The sequence below is a fragment of the Leucoraja erinacea genome, chromosome 4 (genome assembly GCF_028641065.1).
Source record: "Leucoraja erinacea ecotype New England chromosome 4, Leri_hhj_1, whole genome shotgun sequence".
NCBI lineage: Eukaryota > Metazoa > Chordata > Chondrichthyes > Rajiformes > Rajidae > Leucoraja > Leucoraja erinaceus.
In genome coordinates, this window is record NC_073380.1 from 61,818,378 (window position 1) to 61,840,321 (window position 21,944).

The 21,944-nt window shown below is 41.3% G+C and overlaps 1 protein-coding gene across 1 annotated transcript in view; it reads left to right on the forward strand.

Moving 5' to 3' along the window:
• LOC129696054 (uncharacterized protein C8orf34 homolog) overlaps window positions 1-21,944 on the forward strand; it is a 64,040-nt gene that overhangs the window by 40,528 nt on the left and 1,568 nt on the right. The window contains exons 5-7 of the mRNA XM_055633461.1: window positions 4,265-4,293; window positions 14,301-14,458; window positions 21,211-21,377. Coding sequence (XP_055489436.1) covers window positions 4,265-4,293; window positions 14,301-14,458; window positions 21,211-21,377 — 354 coding nt within the window. The remainder of the gene's footprint in view (window positions 1-4,264; window positions 4,294-14,300; window positions 14,459-21,210; window positions 21,378-21,944) is intronic.

Sequence of the window (21,944 nt, forward strand, 5' to 3'; positions counted from 1 at the left end):
GAGTATTTTGTTTTTGATTTTAGTTCTGCATTCAACACCATTGTGCCAGAGCTACTACACTCCAAACCTTCTGAGTTGACTGTGCCTGAAACCCTCTGTTGGTGGATCACCAGCTTTCTGACAGACAGGAAGCAGCATGTGAGGCTGGGAAAGCACACCTCCGACCAGCAAACCCTCAGCATAGGAGCACCGCAAGGCTACCTACTTTCCCTTCTCCTCTACTCTCTCCACACCAATGACTGCACCTCCACTGACTCCTCTGTCAAGCTTCTCAAGTTTGCGGACGACACAACCCTGATTGGACTGATCCAGGATGGGGAAGAATCTACCTACAGACAGGACATGACACAGCTGGCATCCTGGTGCCCTTGCAACAACCTGGAGCTCAATGCTCTTAAGAAAGTGGAATTGATAGTTGACTTTAGGAAAGCTCCTCCTCCCCTCACCCCACTCACCATCAACAACACCACAGTCACATCTGTGGAGTATTTTAAGTTTGTGGGAACCATCATCTCCAAGGACCTTAAGTGGGGGGCTACCATCGACTCCACAGTCAAAAAGGCACAACAGAGGATGTACTTCCTAAGGCAGCTGAGGAAGCACAATCTGCCACATGCAATGATGGTCCAATTCTGTACGGCCATCGTAGAGTCTGTCCTCACCTTCTCCATCATGGTCTGGTTTGGCTCAGCCACCAAGCACGACATCCAGAGGCTGCAGCGAATCATCCGATCAGCAGAGATGATTATTGGCTGCAACCTTCCCTCCATTGATGAACTGTATACTGCAAGGGCCAGGAAGCGAGCGGGCTAGATCATCTCGGACCCCTCTCACCCTGGTCACAAACTCTTTGAATCACTTCCCTCTGGAAGTCGACTCCGGACTGTCAAAGCTGCCACAACCAGACATAAAAACAGCTTTTTTCCACGAGTAGTTGCTCTACTCAATAACCAAAAATCTGTAGCCTCCTTTTGCTCTGGTATTTTATTTAATTCCCATGCTTAAACAATAATGTTTTATTATTAACGTTTAACATTTTATGTGTCATTCCGAATTGTCGCTACGTCATGTTGTCACTTGTGTGCGGAGCACCAAGGCAAATTCCTTGTACGTGAATACTTGGCCAATAAACATTCATTAATTCAAATAGAATAAACTTTCAGTGATTCCCTGTTGGTAGCATAAAAAGCAATTCCAATTCCAATTAGATCTCCAAATAATTATGAACATGTACACGCTAGAATTTAGAAGATTGAGGGGGGATCTTATAGAAACTTACAAAATTCTTAAGGGGTTGGACAGGCTAGATGCAGGAAGATTATTCCCGATGTTGGGGAAGTCCAGAACTAGGGGTCACAGTTTAAGGATAAGAGGGAAGTCTTTTAGGACCGAGATGAGAAAATCATTTTTTACACAGAGAGTGGTGAATCTGTGGAATTCTCTGCCACAGAAGGCAGTTGAGGCCAGTTCATTGGCTATATTTAAGAGGGAGTTAGGTGTGGCCCTTGTGGCTAAAGGGATCAGGGGGTATGGAGAGAAGGCAGGAATGGGATACTGAGTTGGATGATCAGCCATGATCATATTGAATGGCGGTGCAGGCTCGAAGGGCCGAATGGCCTACTCCTGCATCTATTTTCTATGTTTCTATGTTATCAACCAATCTATATTTGAATTTTACCAAAGACAGAAGATGATTTTGGAGTACTCAATTTATCAGGGTTAAAACCCTAGGTAGACATAAAATGTTGGAGCAACACAGCGGGACAGGCAGCATCTCTGGAAAGACCAGAGATGCTGCCTGTCCCGCCGAGTTATTCCAGCATTTTGTGGAAATAAAACCCATTAATTTCCAGATGAAAGTTAGCTTGCAAGGCACAGTGAAGTACAGATGCACAGATGCATTCTGATGACATTAGCTCCTATGGGCTATCGTATCAATGATTTCCTGAACTTGGATTCATCAGTCTGGGGAAGGGAGAAAAGGCCAAGTCTTTTGAAAGATTAGAAAGGTGATTCATTCAGTCTAATTCTGTTCAACATGTGTGCTCTCTTCACCATTCAGTGCATTGGTAAAGTAACAGAAAGATTTGAAAGAAACATTGAAATATATTTAAAAGGAATAAGGCAACTATCTGGGTGGAAAAAAGCTACTTCATTTTGTAAATTAATATCACTAATCTTTTCTTTTTCATGGTAATATTCTCGTTCACACACACACACACACACACACACACACACACACACACACACACACACACACACACACACACACACACACACACACACTATATAATCAATTATTACAAAATGAATAGCTAAATATAATAAGATTCTCACAGTGCATTATTATGTAGTGCATTATTTAATTTCAAATTTAAGTAGGTTCTAATGAAAGTGAGAGCTTTCTGAATAAACATTTTCTTAACTTACCTTGAATGCTGTTCATTTATTTATGTCCATGTTAATTGATTGGTTTCTAATTAATCACTGTTGATTTTGTTGTTAAACACAGCTCAAGCTATCTCTCTTCTGCAGGAAAGGTTTGATTGCAGATATTGATATTTTTATTAATAAATATGAAACATCTGAGTTGTCACCATGAATGATGGCTCTTTTTTTAGAATGTCTGTCCCCCACACAAGTGTTTGGTAGTGGCTATGGATAATGTGAACCCAAGAATGTGTACCCTGCAACAATGTGTACCCTGCTATGCATATTAATGAGAATTTCTAGAATTATGGACCTAAAATGCTTGTATTGGTTTCAGACTAAAAGAAAGCTGAATAATAACTACTAATAATATTGCTCCTTTGTTAGTTTAACACCAAAATTAATGGTATAGCATGAATGATAACATATAATGAAAACATTGTGGCAACACTATTTTCTGCCTTCCACTTAACAAATGCCTGGTCAAAAGTCAAGAGTGTTTAATTATCATGTGTACTGTGACCTGTTATCATGTGTACTGTGACAGTAGCTGTATAGGCACATCAACCTAAACAACATAATGATAAAGATGCAAAGAAGCAGGTCATGATGGTGCAAGCCAAAATATTGTTGTGCAGCTTTAGTAGTGCAAAGCCCATTGTAGTTTGGTGCTGAAATAGGTTGTAGTCAGATTCATAAGGTCATAAGTGATAGGAGTGGAATTAGGCCATTTGGTCCATCAAGTCTACTCCCCAGTTAATCATGGCTGATCTATCTCTCCTAACCCAATTCTCCTGCCTGCTCCCCATAGCCCCTGTCACCAGTGGCGGACTGGCCAGGGTGTCAGCTTGCCCGATGGCAAGTGGGCCCCTGATGAAGTGGGTCCCCTATATCGTGGGCCCCTGATGAAGTGGGCTCCCTTTGTCTCCTGGCAATCAATATTTTTGGACCCAGTCCGTTACTGCATGTCACCCTTACTAATCAAGAATCTATTTATCTCTGCGTTAAAAATATCCATTGACTTGGCCTTCGCAGCCTCCTGTGGCAATGAATTCCACAAATTCACCACCCTCTGACTACAGAAATCCCTCTCCATCTCCTTCCTAGAGAAACATCCTTTAATTCTGAGGTTATGACCTAGACTATCCCTCTGGTGGAAACATCCTCGAACTTCCCCCTATTACTGAAATCATGCTGACGGTCAAACAAAGAAAAAAGTGCTTCACTTTATTTCATTTTTAAACTTTATTTAATCTATGATTAATCAATACAAAATTCAAGCCCTTCAGTGGTTTAGAGCCTGCATTTGTTCTTCATCGTAAGACTGAACTCCTTTGAAGCTTTGTATATGTTCACAGCATGTCATAGAAAAATGACCATGGGTGTGGGAGAAGCAGGGAAATGCTGTAGTGTAACATATCAAAGTGTATGCCTATTCTCTGTTTTGAAAAATCTTGCAAAGGTACAGTTACGTTAAATATAATTAACTAATATTGTCTGTCAAAACAGACTTACAATTGTAACAGCTGGGTGCCAGTTCTGCTTGAAGCATTCTCAAACTTCAAAACTTCAAGATCAGTCTTTCTCCCTTGATGAATGCCCAGAAGAATCATTCAATGCTGAATAGGCTACTTTTGTTTTTTTGAGGTTCTGGAACTAATCAACTTGGCCATCTCCCAGCTTGCAAAAGTAATAACATAAGTGCAAATAACTATGCTAAAACTTGTTTAAATGTAATTTTACAGATTGTTGCAAGTGCTGTGAAATCCTCTTGTTAAAGGGTAAATCCTAAAAAATATACAAGATTTCTAATTCTCTTTTTTTTCCTGTCTAGGTATTGGTACTCCAGATGAATCTGACCAGGTAAGTCCTTTTATTCCTCGCGCGCGCGCGCGTGTGTGTGTGTGTGTGTTTTTGCAAGATAGTAGAGGAAAAGGGTGTGCACCTGGGTCAGGTGGGGCTTCAATGTTCATACCATTGGGTTGTAAGCTACGTAAGCAAAATATGAGGTGCTGTTCCTCCAGTTTGTGTGAAGCCTTATTCTAGCACTAGAGGAGGCCCAGGTCTAAAAGGTCAGCATGGTAAAGGATGCCACACAGTAGATGAGGTTAGAGGAGTCACATGAACCTCTGTCTCACCTAAGATTGCTAGGGTACCTGGATTGATGTGAGGGACGAGGTGTAAGGGCAGGTTGAATAAAATCATGTTTACATGAAATGGTGTTGAAAACAGCCAGGAAGATTGCAGTGTGCAAAAACCATGCCTGTTGCTTCCAGTGAAGGCAACATACCAACTATGTTGACTGTTAATTTGCACTGTTGAGGTGAAAAGAATACGGTTTCATCTGAAGAGCAATATCGTGAGAGGATCACTTTGCACTTCTTCAAGGGGGTGGGGGATGAATTATATTTGCAGCAGGAGCTGGCGGGTAATCTTTAATTGAATCTGACCTTGGACACTTTTATAAATGAAGCACTGTGAGCAAGAGCACGAGCTTCAAGATTTTCTGAAACTGCTGGAGAAATTCTGTCATGAGATACTTGAGAACCCTTCAATTAAATTTCTCAAAGACAGTGGGAGAAGATACTTGTAACAGTGGAAGGGAAGCATCAAGCGCTGAGACTAGGATGCGTTGCCATATGTTCAGTGACCTTGTGCAGGCTAAGTCTTGGTCAATGTGTTGCAGCCCATCATTCACCTACCAATCACTATCAATCAGGACCAAAAGCAACATTTGCCTCAAACTCATAGCATTAACATGGATTCAGGCCTAATAGATGCATCTTATACCTCGCTTACACTGTCAACCATTTCAGCTTTGAAGATGGAGATCACTATGACTATGAAAGAAGCTGAGGGTGATGGTGGAAGGTTAGTTTTCAGGTTGGAGGTGTGCCTCGGGTATCAGTGCAGGGCTGTTTGTGGTTTATATCAATGATTTGGATGAGAACGTACACGGCATGATTAGTAGGTTTTCAGATGGCACAAAAGTACTGTAGGTGGTATCGCAGACAGCAAAAATGGGTATCAAAAATTGCAGCAGGATCTTGATCGGTTGGGCAGGTGGGTGGAGGAAAGGTTAATGCAGTTTGATACAGATAAGTGTGAGGTATTTCATTTTGGGAAGTCAAAGCAGAGCAGGACTATACTGTTAATGGTAGGGCTCTGGGGAGTGTTGTAGAGCAGTGGGATCGAGTAGTGCAGCTACATAGTTTCTTGAAACTGGTGTCACGGGTAGATAGGGTGGTCAAGAAGGTTTTTGGCACATAGGCCTTCATTGGTCAGAGTATTGAATATAGAAGTTGGGAGGTTAAGTTAGGGTAATACGTTGGACAGGTCACATTTGGAGTTCAGTTTTGGGCACCCTGTAGTAGGAATGATGTTGTTATACTGAAAAGGGTGCAGAGAAGATTTACAAAGATGTTGCCAGGACTCGAGGGATTGAGCGATTGAGTAGGCTAGGATTTATTTCTTGGAGTGCAAGAGGATGAGGGATGATCTTGTAGAGGCGTATAAGATCATGAGAGGAACCAATAGGGTAAATGCACAGAGTTGTTTACCCAGAGTAGGGGAATCCAGAACCCGAGGACATCGGTTTAAGAGGAGACAGGAAAGATTTAATAGGAACCTGAACGGTAACTGTTTCACACAAAGGGTGGTGGGTATATGGAACAAGCTGCCAGGTGAGGTAGTTAAGGCATGTACTACCACAATGTTTAAAAGACATTTGAACAGATGCATGGATAGGATAAGCCTAGAAGCATATGGGCCAAACGCAGGCAGGTGGGACTAATGTAGATGGGCATATTGGTCGAGGTGGAAAAGCTGGGTCAAAGGGCCTGTTTCCATGCTATGTGACTCAATGTGTAAATAATTAGAGAAAGAAAAGTATGTGAAAAAGACAGATGTAAATATAAGGTATTTTGAATGCCTGTAATATGTACATACATGCTTTTGTTTCAAAAAGGGGCATGGGAAGTGGGATAAAATGTTACAGAAGATATTAAAACTAAAGTTCGGTTGTGCAAGTTGTGCACAGAGTAAAGATGGATGTTTATAAAAGCTTAATCCTGCCGGTCCTGGTGAGATCCTCTGCTGCTCCCAGGTCCAGGGAACAATTCACCTGGCCTCCTGTGTTCCTTCCACATTGTCTAAGAGTAAATTTAAATTACCGGGACATACATCAGCCTCACCAGAGTGGACAATCTGCCTTCTGATATTCAGCTACTTAACTTGCAGTACCGAAGATGATGATTTTGGTATTCAGCCATCGTAAGTTCCCCTCTGCCTTTCAAATAATTTGTGCTGCTTTTTAATATTAACAATCCCATCACATATTCCTTCACCCAAGAACTGAGCATAGTATATGGAGAACAAATGCCCGGAGCACATCCCTGGTATAATGAGGAATCATCACATAAAAGGAAGATACCCCTCATTGACTTCATTGGTCAAGTAAAGTTTGACAGCTTGTACACTGTACGCTTAATACATATGTTCTATAAAATAACAATACAATTTTATTTCCTTTAGAGCAACATATGTTTTGCGCAGTTTTGCACTGACTAATAAAATATTTATTGTTCTGTAACTGCTGCAACTCATGACAATGCACCAGCTCATAGAGAGTTGTTGAGGCCTATGACTCTTTTATTTTATTATAAAATCTTATCAATGTGGATTGTGTTTTTTTCCAAGTAAATTCCAGTGTCGCTTCTTGCAATTTGTGTTTTAAATAGGAAATTCAATCATGAGAGGCCACATTGACGATGCACATGACATCAGAAAATCTGAAATGAGATGAAAATTAAATTAGGCAATGTGTCAGGATGATGAAATGTTTGGAGATCAGGAATTACAAGCAGATATTTTGATATTAGTCCATGCTCCCATTTGATTGAACTTCCCTACAGAAATTTCTGTACAGATTTCCCTACATTTTTCCAAATCTATACATTGTGAAATCAAAATGATTAATAGAATGCAATCAATGTAAAACTTGGACAACTTCTGAATATATTACCATCAAAATTTTACTTCATGCTTGTAGGTAGTGTTTGAGCATTTATCAAAATGGCATTTACCTATTTTGAACTGGATAAGTTACAGAGGTTGTTACATTTTATCTCTTAATTGGTTGCTGGTATGTTTATCGGCAGCAATATTACTTGCCTTTGGAGAATTAATTATATCTTGACAGTTGCTATGATTTATGATGTCCTCACTTGCCCCATATGCATGAATGATTAAAATGTGAAAATAAAAAATCTTTCTTTTCAGGCAAGGAGAAATATTTACCAGATTTTAAATTAGTAAACCTGCTGAAATGTAAGAAATATTAGAATATTTTTTCCAAATTGTGTCCCCTAACATTTTGGGAATATCAATACTATGGATAGATAATTTGAATGCTAATATCTTGCAATTGATTTCCGTATTTGAATTTCCTTGAAATTCCTCCTCCTTTAACACCAATCCATTCTCACATTTTAGTCATTCAATGGGTTTTGGTAAAAAGTGTTAATTACTTGCACCCTATGTTAATGCAGATAAGTTTTCTAGAACAATGCTACATGCATTTGGAGTAGATCTTTGCCAGGAAAAAAAAGACTACCATTTTCAGAATTTGTGTTTGGGTTTTAAGGAACAGGTTGATATGGTGTCTATAGAACTAGGTTCTCAACTGCCTTTTCCTCAGATGTACTAGTGCACTGACAGCGATGGTGAATTTCACACTCTTTGTCAACCTTCACTATAGAACCCTACCCAAGGAAAATGGCTCTACGGCTTATAACTCATAGCCACTCATGTCCAGTAACATCCATGTTAATCTTCTCTGCAGTTTAGAAATACAGCATGGAAACAGGCCCTTCGGCTCACCGAGTCCGCACCGACCAGCGATCCCCACAAATTAACATTATTCTGCACACACTGGGGACAATTTACAATTATACCAATCCAATTAACCTACAAACCTGTACGTCTTTTGAGCGTGGGAGAAAACCGAAGATCTCGGAGAAAACCCACACAGTCACGGGGAGAACGTACAAACAACATACAGACAGCACCCGTAGTCGGGATCGCACAGGCGTTTTCGGTGCTGCGAAGCAGCAACTCTACCGCTGCCCCACCGTGCCGCCCCAGTTGCACTCTTTCCAGTTTAATGACATCCTCTTGCTGGTATCCAGCACTGCATGCTGCACTCCCATGTGTTGTCTCATCAACGACGTACACATTTGTATCATGACATCCCAACTCCTGTATTCAATGCCCCGAGGAGTGAAGGCAAGTGTGCCAAATGTTTTCTCCACAGTCTTGTCTATCTGTGTCAGTACTTTGTTCTGTTGCACTTGTGTACTGCATTAAATTCCCCAGTGTTGAAGCATCGTAGAATTGTGATCAGTGGATACATTTGAAGTTTGGAAAGCTTAAATTGAAAAGTATATGTTCAACACATGCACATCATTACACATCTGATGATAATTGTGACCTTTAGCAAATTATCAATTAAACTTTTTGAAACATTTTAATGCATGGTAGCTGTAAAGGAGATAATGCACACTCCATGCAATGTTTTTATTTGGTTTCTGATTCCTTTTTCAACTGGAGATCTAAATCCAATTGCTAATTTTATTTTTCTTTATTACGCTGAGTTTTGACCTCAAGAATGCTTGCATATTTATTTGAAATATAATTTATAGACTAGCAGTGCAGCGTAGCTATATCTTACAAATCTTTTTGTTAAAGAAGAAGCATTTAATGTCTGTGGGTAATCTATTTACTATGGTTGGGTTTTAATTTCTACATTCGGATGATATTTATCGCAGCAGTTAATGTCATTCAAAGCCACTGATAAGGAGTTTTTGCTTTAAATACTTTTGCATTTAGCAATTTGGAAACTAAATATGCTGAGAAGGACATAATATGTGATAAAAGCCTTTCTGGAATTATTTGTGAGCTGATAGGGGGAGCAGGGATCTTTCTCAAAATTTGTCAGGGAAGCCCATTTCCCTTCCAATGAATAACCACCTATTCTTCACAATCTGTTGTTAGGGTTTAATAAGATCTTTATTTGATTTTTCTATTCTAATCTCTCTACCCAACGTTCTGTTTGATATCTCCTCTATCCTAACCCAATGACGGCCTCCCTTAACTTTCCGTTCACAATTTCTCAGTAATAATCTTTCACTGCTACTTCAGTATTTCTCAATGATGCCCATCAGAACTTCCCTCCTGTTCAACAGCTCAATATTCTGTACAGAGAGCAACGGCATAGAAAGAAACTTCTGGTTCCAAGTCCATTCCAACCACCCACTCGCTGTAATCCTGTATTAACCTCATGTTTTATTTTCCCCAAATCCCACAAGATTTTACCACTCACCTACCCACAAGAGGGCAGTTTAAAATGGCTAATTAATCTACCAACCTGCGTGACTTTGGTATGTGGGAGGAAACTGGAGCACCCGAAACAAACTAAGCAAGCACGTGCCGTGAGTGATTACTCAGGGTAGGCAGTCAGTCGGCTTTAAAAAAAAACTTAAACTGCGCATGCGCAGATTGTTCTCTCCGTAAAAATAAAAAATAAAAATAAAGACAGTAACAATTCAATTTGCCGGCAGAAGGTGCTGAGGTGGCGGCCGGTTCCGCTCAAAGCCACCCGAGCTACTTCTCCCCCCCCCCCCCCCCCCCCCCCCCTCCGCCTCAAAGCGGTGGCTCCATGCAAGAAGCGTCGCTGGTGGGTTACTGACATATAACATATAACCATATAACAATTACAGCACGGAAACAGGCCATCTCGGCCCTACAAGTCCGTGCCGAACAAAATTTTTTTTTCCCCTTAGTCCCACCTGCCTGCACTCATACCATAACCCTCCATTCCCTTCTCATCCATATGCCTATCCAATTTATTTTTAAATGATACCAATGAACCTGCCTCCACCACTTCCACTGGAAGCTCATTCCACACCGCTACCACTCTCTGAGTAAAGAAGTTCCCCCTCATATTACCCCTAAACTTCTGTCCCTTAATTCTGAAGTCATGTCCTCTTGTTTGAATCTTCCGTATTCTCAAAGGGAAAAGCTGATCCACATCAACTCTGTCTATCCCTCTCATCATTTTAAAGACCTCTATCAGGTCCCCCCTTAACCTTCTGCGCTCCAGAGAATAAAGACCTAACTTATTCAACCTATCTCTGTAACTTAGTTGTTGAAACCCAGGCAACATTGTAGTAAATCTCCTCTGTACTCTCTCTATTTTGTTGACATCCTTCCTATAATTGGGCGACCAAAATTGTACACCATACTCCAGATTTGGTCTCACCAATGCCTTGTACAATTTTAACATTACATCCCAGCTTCTATACTCAATGCTCTATAACCATATAACCATATAACAATTACAGCACGGAAACAGGCCATCTCGGCCCTACAAGTCCGTGCCGAACAAATTTTTTTTCCCCTTAGTCCCACCTGCCTGCACTCATACCATAACCCTCCATTCCCTTCTCATCCATATGCCTATCCAATTTATTTTTAAATGATACCAATGAACCTGCCTCCACAACTTCCACTGGAAGCTCACTCCACACCGCTACCACACTCTGAGTAAAGAAGTTCCCCCTCATATTACCCCTAAACTTCTGTCCCTTAATTCTGAAGTCATGTCCTCTTGTTTGAATCTTCCGTATTCTCAAAGGGGAAGCTCATTCCACACCGCTACCACTCTCTGAGTAAAGAAGTTCCCCCTCATATTACCCCTAAACTTCTGTCCCTTAATTCTGAAGTCATGTCCTCTTGTTTGAATTTTCCGTATTCTCAAAGGGAAAAGCTTGTCCACATCAACTCTGTCTATCCCTCTCATCATTTTAAATACCTCTATCAGGTCCCCCCTTAACCTTCTGCGCTCCAGAGAATAAAGACCTAACTTATTCAACCTATCTCTGTAACTTAGTTGTTGACACCCAGGCAACATTCTAGTAAATTCTCCTCTGTACTCTCTCTATTTTGTTGACATCCTTCCTATAATTGGGCGACCAAAGTTGTACACCATACTCCAGATTTGGTCTCACCAATGCCTTGTACAATTTTAACATTACATCCCAGCTTCTATACTCAATGCTCTGATTTATAAAGGCTAGCATACCAAAAGCTTTCTTTACCGCCCTATCTATATGAGATTCCACCTTCAAGGAACTATGCACGGTTATACCCAGATCCCTCTGTTCAACTGTATTCTTCAATTCCCTACCATTTACCATGTACGTCAATTTCCCTAGTAACCTCTTCAAAAAATTCAAGAAGATTAGTCAAACATGACCTTCCAGGCACAAATCCATGTTGACTGTTCCTAATCAGACCCTGTTTATCTAGATGCTTATATATATTATCTCTAAGTATCTTTTCCATTAATTTGCCCACCACTGAAGTCAAACTAACAGGTCTATAATTGCTAGGTTTACTCTTAGAACCCTTTTTAAACAATGGAACAACATGTGCAGTACGCCAATCCTCGGGGACTATTCCCGTTTCTAATGACATTTGAAATATTTCTGTCATAGCCCCGGCTATTTCTACACTAACTTCCCTCAATGTCCTAGGGAATATCCCGTCAGGACCTGGAGACTTATCCACTTTTATATTTTTCAAAAGTGTCAGTACTTCTTTTACTTTGAACCTCATAGTATCCATACCTACTCTACTACTAATCTGACATGATCCAGATCCCCTCCTTCACAATGCTCCCGCCCCCTCCGCAACTTTACCCCAGGACAGACTCCCCAAACGTTGTGAAAGGAACTCCTCCCACCCCGGGAAATACGGTATTTAAAAACATATAGCACCAAGAAATGTGCTTACCACATTATTGGTACACAAACGGCATTCTACTCTCTTTGTTTCCTAAGATATTCTTCAGATAATGGCAATCCATATTTGTAAAACCCGGCAAGAAACTAGCGCTGCGCAGGCGCATTAGGCTGCTGCGCCTGCGCAGTACAGCAAAGGCAGAATTTCAGTTGCCTTCAGCCCCGCTTGTCATTGACAACTTGAAACAGCACTGACGGCACGTGGGCTGCACAGACCTTCGCGTGTTGCAAGTGCTGCAGTTGAAAGGCACGGAGAATTATGCCTCTCTAAGAGATCGATCTCTTAGATAGGCATAATTCTCCCATGCCTTTAATATTTATACTTAGTAATTACCATTTCATAATTTTAGTCGGGGTAGGAAGTACCTACCTTGCCTACCTTGATGGCACGTGCCTGAAACCTAGGCAGGCTCAGGAGAATGTGCTAGCTCCACACAGACAGCATCTCAAATCAGGATTGAACCCGAGGCTCTGGCAGAATAAGGTGGTGGCTCTACTAATTAGCCACTGTGCTGTAAACTATTCTGGGCTTCATGTGATGTAATCAAGTCCAATGACTCCATTCACAAAACTGTAGAGAAATGTTTGAGAATTGATAAAGCCATACCCCTATTTTGTGTTGCCTGTGAAGATGTTCAAAATACATTAAAAGTAAAATGAATGAATAAAACAAAAATATTAATTTGTTTATAATAAATTAAATATAATCAACCAAAACACGTGAATATAAACATTACTGCAAATACAAATGATTAAAATGTATCTTATTGTATTCTTGCCTTTTTTTCTCAATGTGGTGCAATGCATTGGTTTGCAATATTTTCTCTTGGTGTTGGAACTTCAAGTAGATTCTCTGGAGTCCGTAGCAGAACACTTGGCTCATCTATTAGCAAGTTCAGGACTTCTGTACTGAGTATATGTAAGCCTAGGGCCAACAGATTTGGGGACATCGAGGGAAAATGGGTGATTCTTTCAGATGTTTTTTTGAGATCTGAACATTGCTGAAGACTTATTTTAATAGTATATGCAGTGTAATTTTCAATGGTTTATGCTGTACATGTGCTTTATATTTTTTGGGTATGATTGCTTGTTTTTAACGTTAGAACACCTCCTCATCAATTTACCACATTGATAAATCTGCACAAAGGCTGCATGGATTTAATGATTAAATTATGTATTTGGTTCAGGTCAGGATAAAATAATAATTACATATATTCTGCAAGGAATTTCTTGTGTGAATTCCTTGTCACACCATGAATGTTATCTCATAAATAAATTATAGTATCTTGGGGAATTCTCTTTGGTTATTGATACCTCTATTATTACGCTCATTGTTTCCCGATGACATTCCACTCATCAGGGGCTTTGACCAATGAAAGAAATGGGTTTGAACTTTAATTGGTGGCTTAAATTACAGCACGATGTGTAGTATTAACATGTCTTACCAATTACCGTTGATAGAATTCGAATTATATCTTTTCGAAGCTTATAAATTACAGAAACTAGATCTTGATATCAAATGGAGCAGCAGTGCGTTCAACTGGATCCCCGTCACTTACACTTACCTGAGCAAATATCAGTGCATCAGAGGGATATAAAATATCCAGTTTGTAGACCAGTTTCATTCAGCCATATTGCGACTTCATAAACGACAGGAGCTGAATTAGGCCCATCGTCTACTCCGCCATTCAATCATGTCTGATCTATCTTTTAACCCCATTACCTGCCTTCTCCCCATAAACCCTGGCATCTGCTTGCTTGCCATCTGGTTTAGCTGCTCTATTGCCAATCTTCTATTGCTGAGGGTGTTTGAGACACTGAAATAAATTCCAAGGACATTTACAAATCCAGAGAGGGAAGTGAAATTGTCCTAATGAGGAGTCTGCTGCCTCCAGATATGTATTATATTGGCATTGGCAACAGCATATCTAATCAGGTTCTGTCTGTTTTTAAAGCTGGCTACTTTTATGTACAATGACCATGGATTTATTTGTGTTTTTGTTTAAGGATCTGCGGGCTTACAATTCGTCCCTTGTTAGACCCCGAGTGGTTGGAGAGTGGGTTGGTCGTGAGGAAACTGATGCTGACCCGTTGGCTGCAGAGATGCTACACCCTCCAGTGCCCAGAATTAAGGATGAAACTGAAGAGGCCCACAGCTCTGGAAGGTAAACACCGGCAAAATATAAGCAAGGGTATCAGTGCTTGATATTTCTACTTGCTCCCATTCTTGTTAAATCTATTAACTGCCTATATTGCTTTATTCTCGTGGCAATAACCATCATGAATATCATTAGCGTCACAATTTAAATAGTTAGCTAATTATCTCTTAGATAGAATTCTATATTCTTGCTAAGGTTTACCCAAGGCAAATACTTTAAAGTGCAAAGAGCTTGGAAGGAAGTGTATGCTGACTACTCCATACATCTATGTTCTCCCAATGCTTATCTTGTTCCATTGGCTGATGTTGGTCAGCTTGTGCCATAACTTGCCATGTATTATGTATTGCATGGTTCCAGACTGTGCCATGTGATTCACCTGAAATGTTCCCACAGTTCAAAATGTATTTCTGTTTTTAAATCTATTTGCATTCATGATATAAATGCTTTTGGAATATGTTAGTTGGGTCATACTTGTAGATAATCATTGGTGAGATGATGTGATGTACAATTGATTGATATTTGTATTAAATTTACATGATAAAATTTAAATCCTTTCCCATGGGTTTGTTCCCCCCCCCCCCCCCCCCCCCCCCCCCCCCCCCCCCCCCCCCCACCTGACTATCCCAGTGCTATCCTTTGGAGAGCAAAGGACCCAAAGAATAGATTTTACTTGGATTCTAATGTCCATAAACAAGATTACCAAAAACTTGGTTGTTCATGTATGAAAAAATGATATTTTATTTTACCACCTTGCACCAATCCCAGTTCATCCATTACATTGATCCTTACAGGCCAATACCAACTCCCAATTAATAAATATCTTTATTTTAATATTTTCATCCTTATTTTCACATGTACATGGTCATTGCCAGCTCTCCGACACACCTGTGTTTCTCCGAGTCTGGAACGTTGTGCACACCAAATTTGTTCTCTTCACCATTGCTCGATGTTCCGGGACCCTAAGTTCTGGAAATTCCCCAAAGAACTCTGTTTCATTACCTTCCCTTCCACCTATAACATACAGCTTAAAATCTATTTCTCTGCCCTGTGCCTGAAACTGAAATGGAAATGGAAATTAAATGAAAATGCAATGAGCTGTTTGGAATGCCCTGTGCCTGAAACTGTAATGGAGATGGAAATGAAATGAAAATGCAATGAGCTGTTTGGCCTTCCCTGTGCCTGAAACTGCAATGGAAATGGAAATGAAATGAAAATGCATTGAGCTGTTTGGCCTGCCCTGTGCCTAAAACTGTAAATGAAATGGAAATGAAATGAAAATGCAATGAGCTGTTTGGCCTGTACTGTGCCTGAAACTGCAATGGAAATGGAAATGAAATGAAATAAATGCAATGAGCTGTTTGGTGTGCCCTGTGCCTGAAACTACACTGGAAATGGAAATTAAATGCAAATGCAATGAGATGTTTGGCCTGTCCTGTGCCTGAAACTGCAATGGAAATGGAAATGAAAAGAAAATGCAATGAGCTGTTTGGCCTGCCCTGTGCCTGAAACTGCAATAGAAATTTAAATGAAATGGAATGAAAATGCAATGAACTGTGTGGCCTGCCTTGTGCTTGAAACTGCAATGGAAATAGAAATTAAATGAAAATGTAATGAGCTGTTTGGCCTGCTCTGTGCCTGGAACTGCAATGGAGAATTAAATGAAATGAAAATGCAATGAGCTGTTTGTCCAGCCCTGTGCCTGAAACTGCAATGGAAATGGAAATGAAATGAAAATGCAACGTGTTGTTTGGCCTGCCCTGTGCTTGAAATTGAAATGGAAATGAAATGAAATGAGTTGTTTGGCCTGCCTGAAACCACAATTTCAGCCCACAAGGCCCCTATTTGCCGAGAAACCAGTACCTTTTGCCCAAAATGCCCGTATTTATCCAGGAGGGACATTTTGGCCACCAGGCCTGAGTGACTGAGCTGCCAACCCAAGAATCAATTTGGCCCACAATGTCCATACTAGCACTCTGCAAACCTTTCCATTCGGCCCACAACACCCATACTAGTGGTCCAGAAAGCCCTTCCCTACTTGCCACCAATATTGGAATTGGTGGAGAGGTGGAATATTGTGTTCATGGACCAGGCCTCCCATGTGAAAATGTGACCCAAGGGGTCCCACTTAAACTAGTCTTCTATCTATATTACTAAAAGTCTGATCTTGACCACTTCCTGTTGATCTGCATATTGATTTTAGAAAAATCGCTGCCACTTACGGCTGTGATTTTCGGCCATGTTACTCAGACTTCCTCCGCTGCACAGGACAAAAGGATTTTCCCCGTCGATGAAAAATAAAAGAGTTATTAGTGTTTAAAAAATGTTGAGATGCTCTCTCCTGAAGGCCACGCCCCTTCCAGAGGGACAATAAAACCCGGAGGTGTTGAGTGCCTCAGTCAGTTTCTGCGAGATGGGGGAGCGAGAGGGGCATGTCTCTCGGTCTGAGCTGTGAATAACAATGAACACATGTCTACTAAACTGTGAGTGGTTTTACTGACCTGTCAGTGCCCATAATGTGGTTTGAAAATATAGTTTTGAAATGCTAAAGCTGTGTTGCCTTTGGTTTGGAAATGTTAAAGCTGTGTTGCCTAATTAAAGTTGCCTTGCCTAATTAAAGTTGCCTTGCCTAATTAAAGTTGCCTTGCCTAATTAAAGTTACCTTGCTTAATTAGTTGCCTTGCCTAATTAAAGTTGCCTTGCTTAATTAAAGTTGCCTTGCCAAATATAAAGTTGCCTTGCCTTCTATATATAAATAAAAGTCTAATCTTAACCACTTCCTGTTTGCGCTTTATATTGATTTTAGAAAAAGCGCTACCACGTATGGCTGTGATTTTTGGCCATCTAACTCAGAGTCTCCCTCTGCTCATCGGATGCTGAGGATTTTTCCCAACGATGAAAAATAAAAGTTATTATTGTTTAGAAAATGTTGAGATTTTCTCAACTGTCAATCATGCCATGAAGGCCACGCCCCTTCTGGTGGGAGGGGGTAGGGGCGTGGCCTTCATAAAACCCAGAAGTGTGGGCGTGGCTGAGTCTCTGCAAGATGGGAGAGATAAAGACTTGCTGCCTTTAGTGGCCTTGCACCCTGCTTGAAGTGGTAAGAAACTGCACTTGAATTTGGTGACCTTGCACCCTGCTTGAAATGGAATTTCAAGGAATAGCCATGAGTCAACTGCCAGCCCACCAGCCCTGAGTGAGTGAGCTGCCAGCACAACAGGCTTGAATTACTGAGCCGCCAGCCCAATAATCCATTCAACCCACAATGTCCATACTAGCCCTTTGGAAACCAGTCCCGTCAGCCCACAACATCCATACTAGCGCTCCAGAAAGTCCCCCCCCCCCACCCCCCACTGGCCACGAATATTGGAATTGGTGGAGAGGTGGAATACGGGGCTCCCGTGTGATGCTGGAACCCAACGGGTCCCACTTAGTCTAGTGTATCATAAAAATCGATTGCACAAAATGAAGTGTTGATTTTAATGCAGAAAATCAGGTGGATTTGTGCTGCGAATAATACAAAAATGTTAAGAGTTTAAAAGTTTTGTGACCTGATCGAAACTGCCCATGTTAATCTTGTGTGACTGCAACTCTTGTTGCTGTACAGACAACCTAGAGCTCAATGCTCTTAAGATGCTAAAATTGATTGTAGACTTTAGGAGAGCTCCCCCTCCCCTCCCCCTAGTTACCATAAACAACACCACAGTCACATCTGTGGGGTCTTTTAAGTTCCTTGGAACCATCATTTCTAGGGACCTTAAATGGGAGGCCACCATCGACTCCACAGTCACAATGGCCCATCAGAGGATGTACTTCCTGCGGCAGCTGAGAAAATGCAATCTGCCACAGGCAATGATGGTCCAGTTTTATACTGCCATCATAGAGTCTGTTCTCACCTTCTCCATCATGGTCTGGTTCGGCTCAGCCACCAAGCATGACATCCAGAGACTGCAGCGCATCGTTTGATCAGCTGAGAAGGTTGTTGGCTGCAACCTCCCCCCCCCCCCCCCCCCCCACCACCCCCCCCACCACTGACAAACTGTACACTTCAAGGGCCAGGAAATGAGCGGGCAAGATCATCTCTGACCCCTCTCACCCTGGCCCCAAACATTTTGAAATGCTTCATTCTGGAAGGCGACTCCGCACTGTCAAACCCGCCACAGCCAGACTTAAAAACAGCTTTTTGCCACGAGCAGTAGCTCTACTCAACAGCCAAAAGTCTGTAGCCTCCTTTTGCTCAGGTATTTTATTTTATTCTTAACACGTTTAAATTATAATGTTTTATTTTTATTTGTCTACTGTGTATCATGTTGTTACTTGCAAGCAATGCACCAATGTAAATTCCTTTTATGTATACATATTTGGCATAAAATTTATTTCATTCATTATCTTCTCCATAACCATACGGGTTTACAAAGGCTCTCTGGTTTCCTCCCACATCACAGGACCCTGCTGGTAGGTTAATAGGTAAATTATTCTATGCGGGTAAGTGGCTAGAGAATCAAACAGGAATTGTGAAAGAGAAAGAGTTTCAAGGTGATGGGGAAATGAGAAGAGGGGGAATGGGACTGGGAATGATTACTTCACCGGAGCAGGTATAGGCTCGTTTGGGCCAATGTGGATGCTGAATAGGGATAACTCCTGGTAGCATTTTCTTCCTTCTGGTTCTCATGTGTTTTTGCAACTCAAAAATATGGATCATTGCTCTCAGGTTACAGCTTTTCTTACTGCTTTTCTTCTGATAGTGCTGTCTTCTGTTAGAAATAATGTGCGGCTATACATAGAGAAAGCACTTCTTTTCGGCACACGGTATATTTTGGAAGATGTTTGAACTGCCTTTCAAGAATTAGAATTAGAATTAGATTCCTTTATTGTCATTCAGACCTTTCGGTCTGAACCAAAAATGATGTTGCCTGCAGTCATACACAGAATCAATAATAACAAAACATACAATAAACACAAATTAAACATCCACCACAGTGAGTTCACCAAGCACATCCTCACTGTGATGGAGGCAAAGTCTTAGTCTCCGTCTCTTCCCTCCTTGTTCTCCCTCGGCACTGAGGCGATTGATCCAGGCCAAAGATGCTGTCCTCCAGTCCAGCGGATCTCCGTGGTGATGTCGTCGCCGCCGCCGAAAGCCGGAACACCGTCTCGGCTCCGAGACGGCCCGCCACAGCATCAGCTCCGGGCAGTCGCCCCAGCTCCGGGTCCCGCAGTCTCCAATCCGGGCCACCTCCCCAACTCCGGGTCCCGCAGTCTCGGCAAGAGTTGTCAAACTACCAAGCTGGGTTCTGCAATGCCATGGAGCAACTCTTTAAACAGCAAGAAAAGCAACAACTAACGTAACAGACTCGTTTTATTGAGACTGTTCCATGACAATGGTTGTGTAAAATTTTATGCTCCAGTTTATATTGCTACAAGGGGAAATGGGTTGTGTGAATAATGACACTATTAGCTGCACACAGGTGCACTAACATGGATCATACACAAAAGTGCCTGGTCTAACTTTGGATTGATATAGTTTCCCTTGGAAATCATCACCAGCCCAGTCTACTCCAGACACAATCAAGTTGTGTGCAGTTAGTGATTTAAAAAAAAAGACTAAACAAGGAGTGTTTGGTTTGTTTCTTAACCATTAAATTTTTGGTGGTGGGTTATAATTTAAACAGCCACATCTACAGGCCAATTTCCTCCCCCCCCCCCCCCCCCCCCCCCCCCATCACATGCTTCCCCCCAGTTTCCACCCGACCCCCCCCCCACATTAACATCACATGCTCCCTTAAATTGAGCTTCACTGTACCTTAATTGGTACATGTGACAATAAAATGTTTTTGATCCTTTGACCCACCCATCCCCCCCCCCCCCCCCCCCCCCCATACTCCCCCCACCCCCCCCCCCCCCCCACCACCCATCCTGTACTCCCTTCAGGTATGTCGGAATGTCATAGCAGTAGCATAAAAGGACCGCTTATCAACCAAAACACTTATGTATCTTTCGTTCATTTGTTCTAAGGTAGACACAAAATGCTGGAGTAACTCAGCGGGTGAGGCAGCATCTATGGAGAGAAGGAATAGACGATGTTTCGGGTCGAGACCCTTTATATATCTCTTTATATTACCGTCTACATCTCTCTCTTCTCTTTCCCCTGACTCTCAATTGGAAGAAGGGTCTCGACCCGAAGCATGACCCAATCCTTTCCTCCAGAGATGCTGTCCAACCCGATGAGCTACTCCAGCCTTTTGTGTCTATCTTCGGTTTAAACAAGTATCTGTAGTTCCTTCCTACACTGTGTATCTTTAAAGATAAGAATTGGGCAGAGTCAGGTGGCATAGAGTGAAGGGTTGGAAAGGAAATAGAATGGCCTGAGCTCTTGCCATTCTTTGCCATATCTTTGCCATTAAGTTCTCTAGAACTTTGAAGTCTTTATCTCAAAATGTCCAATTTCCAGTGTCGACATGACTAGAAACTCTCTACAGCAAGTTGTTATAAAGAGGCTTTTCCCACCTTCATTAATCTAATTTTATCAGCTAGCAGTAGATAGCTCAATTTTTGCTGTAAAGATTAAAACATGTAACATATTTGCTCTTCAATTTCAATGCTGAGACCATGTTAATAGTATAAAAATAGTGACGTTTACTGTGCTTTCATCAACAATAAGCATTTTTTTTGTGTGGTTTCATTTAGCAGTTGATTTGGATCACATGTTGCAAGCATTTAACATTTAAAACTGACATATTATTTCTAAAATGGTCTTGCAGCACAAAATTGGAGCAGAAGAGTAAAGGCTTGAGACAACAGCAGCAACAGCATAAGAAGCTTTTAGCTGCAATGCTGTCCCAGGATTCATTTGACTCTGTGCACAGTGCAACACCATCAGTGGCTGAAGAGGACATTGAGGATGAGGATGATGCCATGGAATTACTGGGTAAGACATTTGGTGCTTTCTTATTAACACACAATCCAGGGCACCTTTTCACACGTGTTAAAATGCACAGACAACTGTAGGTAAGCACAACTCAGATCCACATGTTCTACATTATTAGTGCTTTACAAGAGACTATCTTTAAACACACCATGACTGTGTAGCAAATTATTAAATTTTGATCACTATATCGTAAAATTATATTGTGAGATTAAAAAAATGAATGTACTGCAAGTATATTGGCAGTTTTAAAGTCCTATCACTGTGTAGAAATGTGAAGTACATGTTAACATTTTGGATGGAAGTAATTTATCAGAACACTTGCAGGAAATGAGGAGAGACCCCATTTAAAACTTGAGTAAAGCAAAGCAGAAATGGGAAAGCAGGTCGATTTGACAAATGCAGCTGTTCTAATTGTACATTGCCAGGATTTGTGATTCATGTGCATGTCTCATATTTAACTTTTTTTCTAAAGCGTGTAATGTGAAGAATTTAAATGTAACTTGCTGTATATTTAATTTCCTATGTTAATCGCAGTGTTAAAGGCACTTAGGCTAATAATAGGCATCC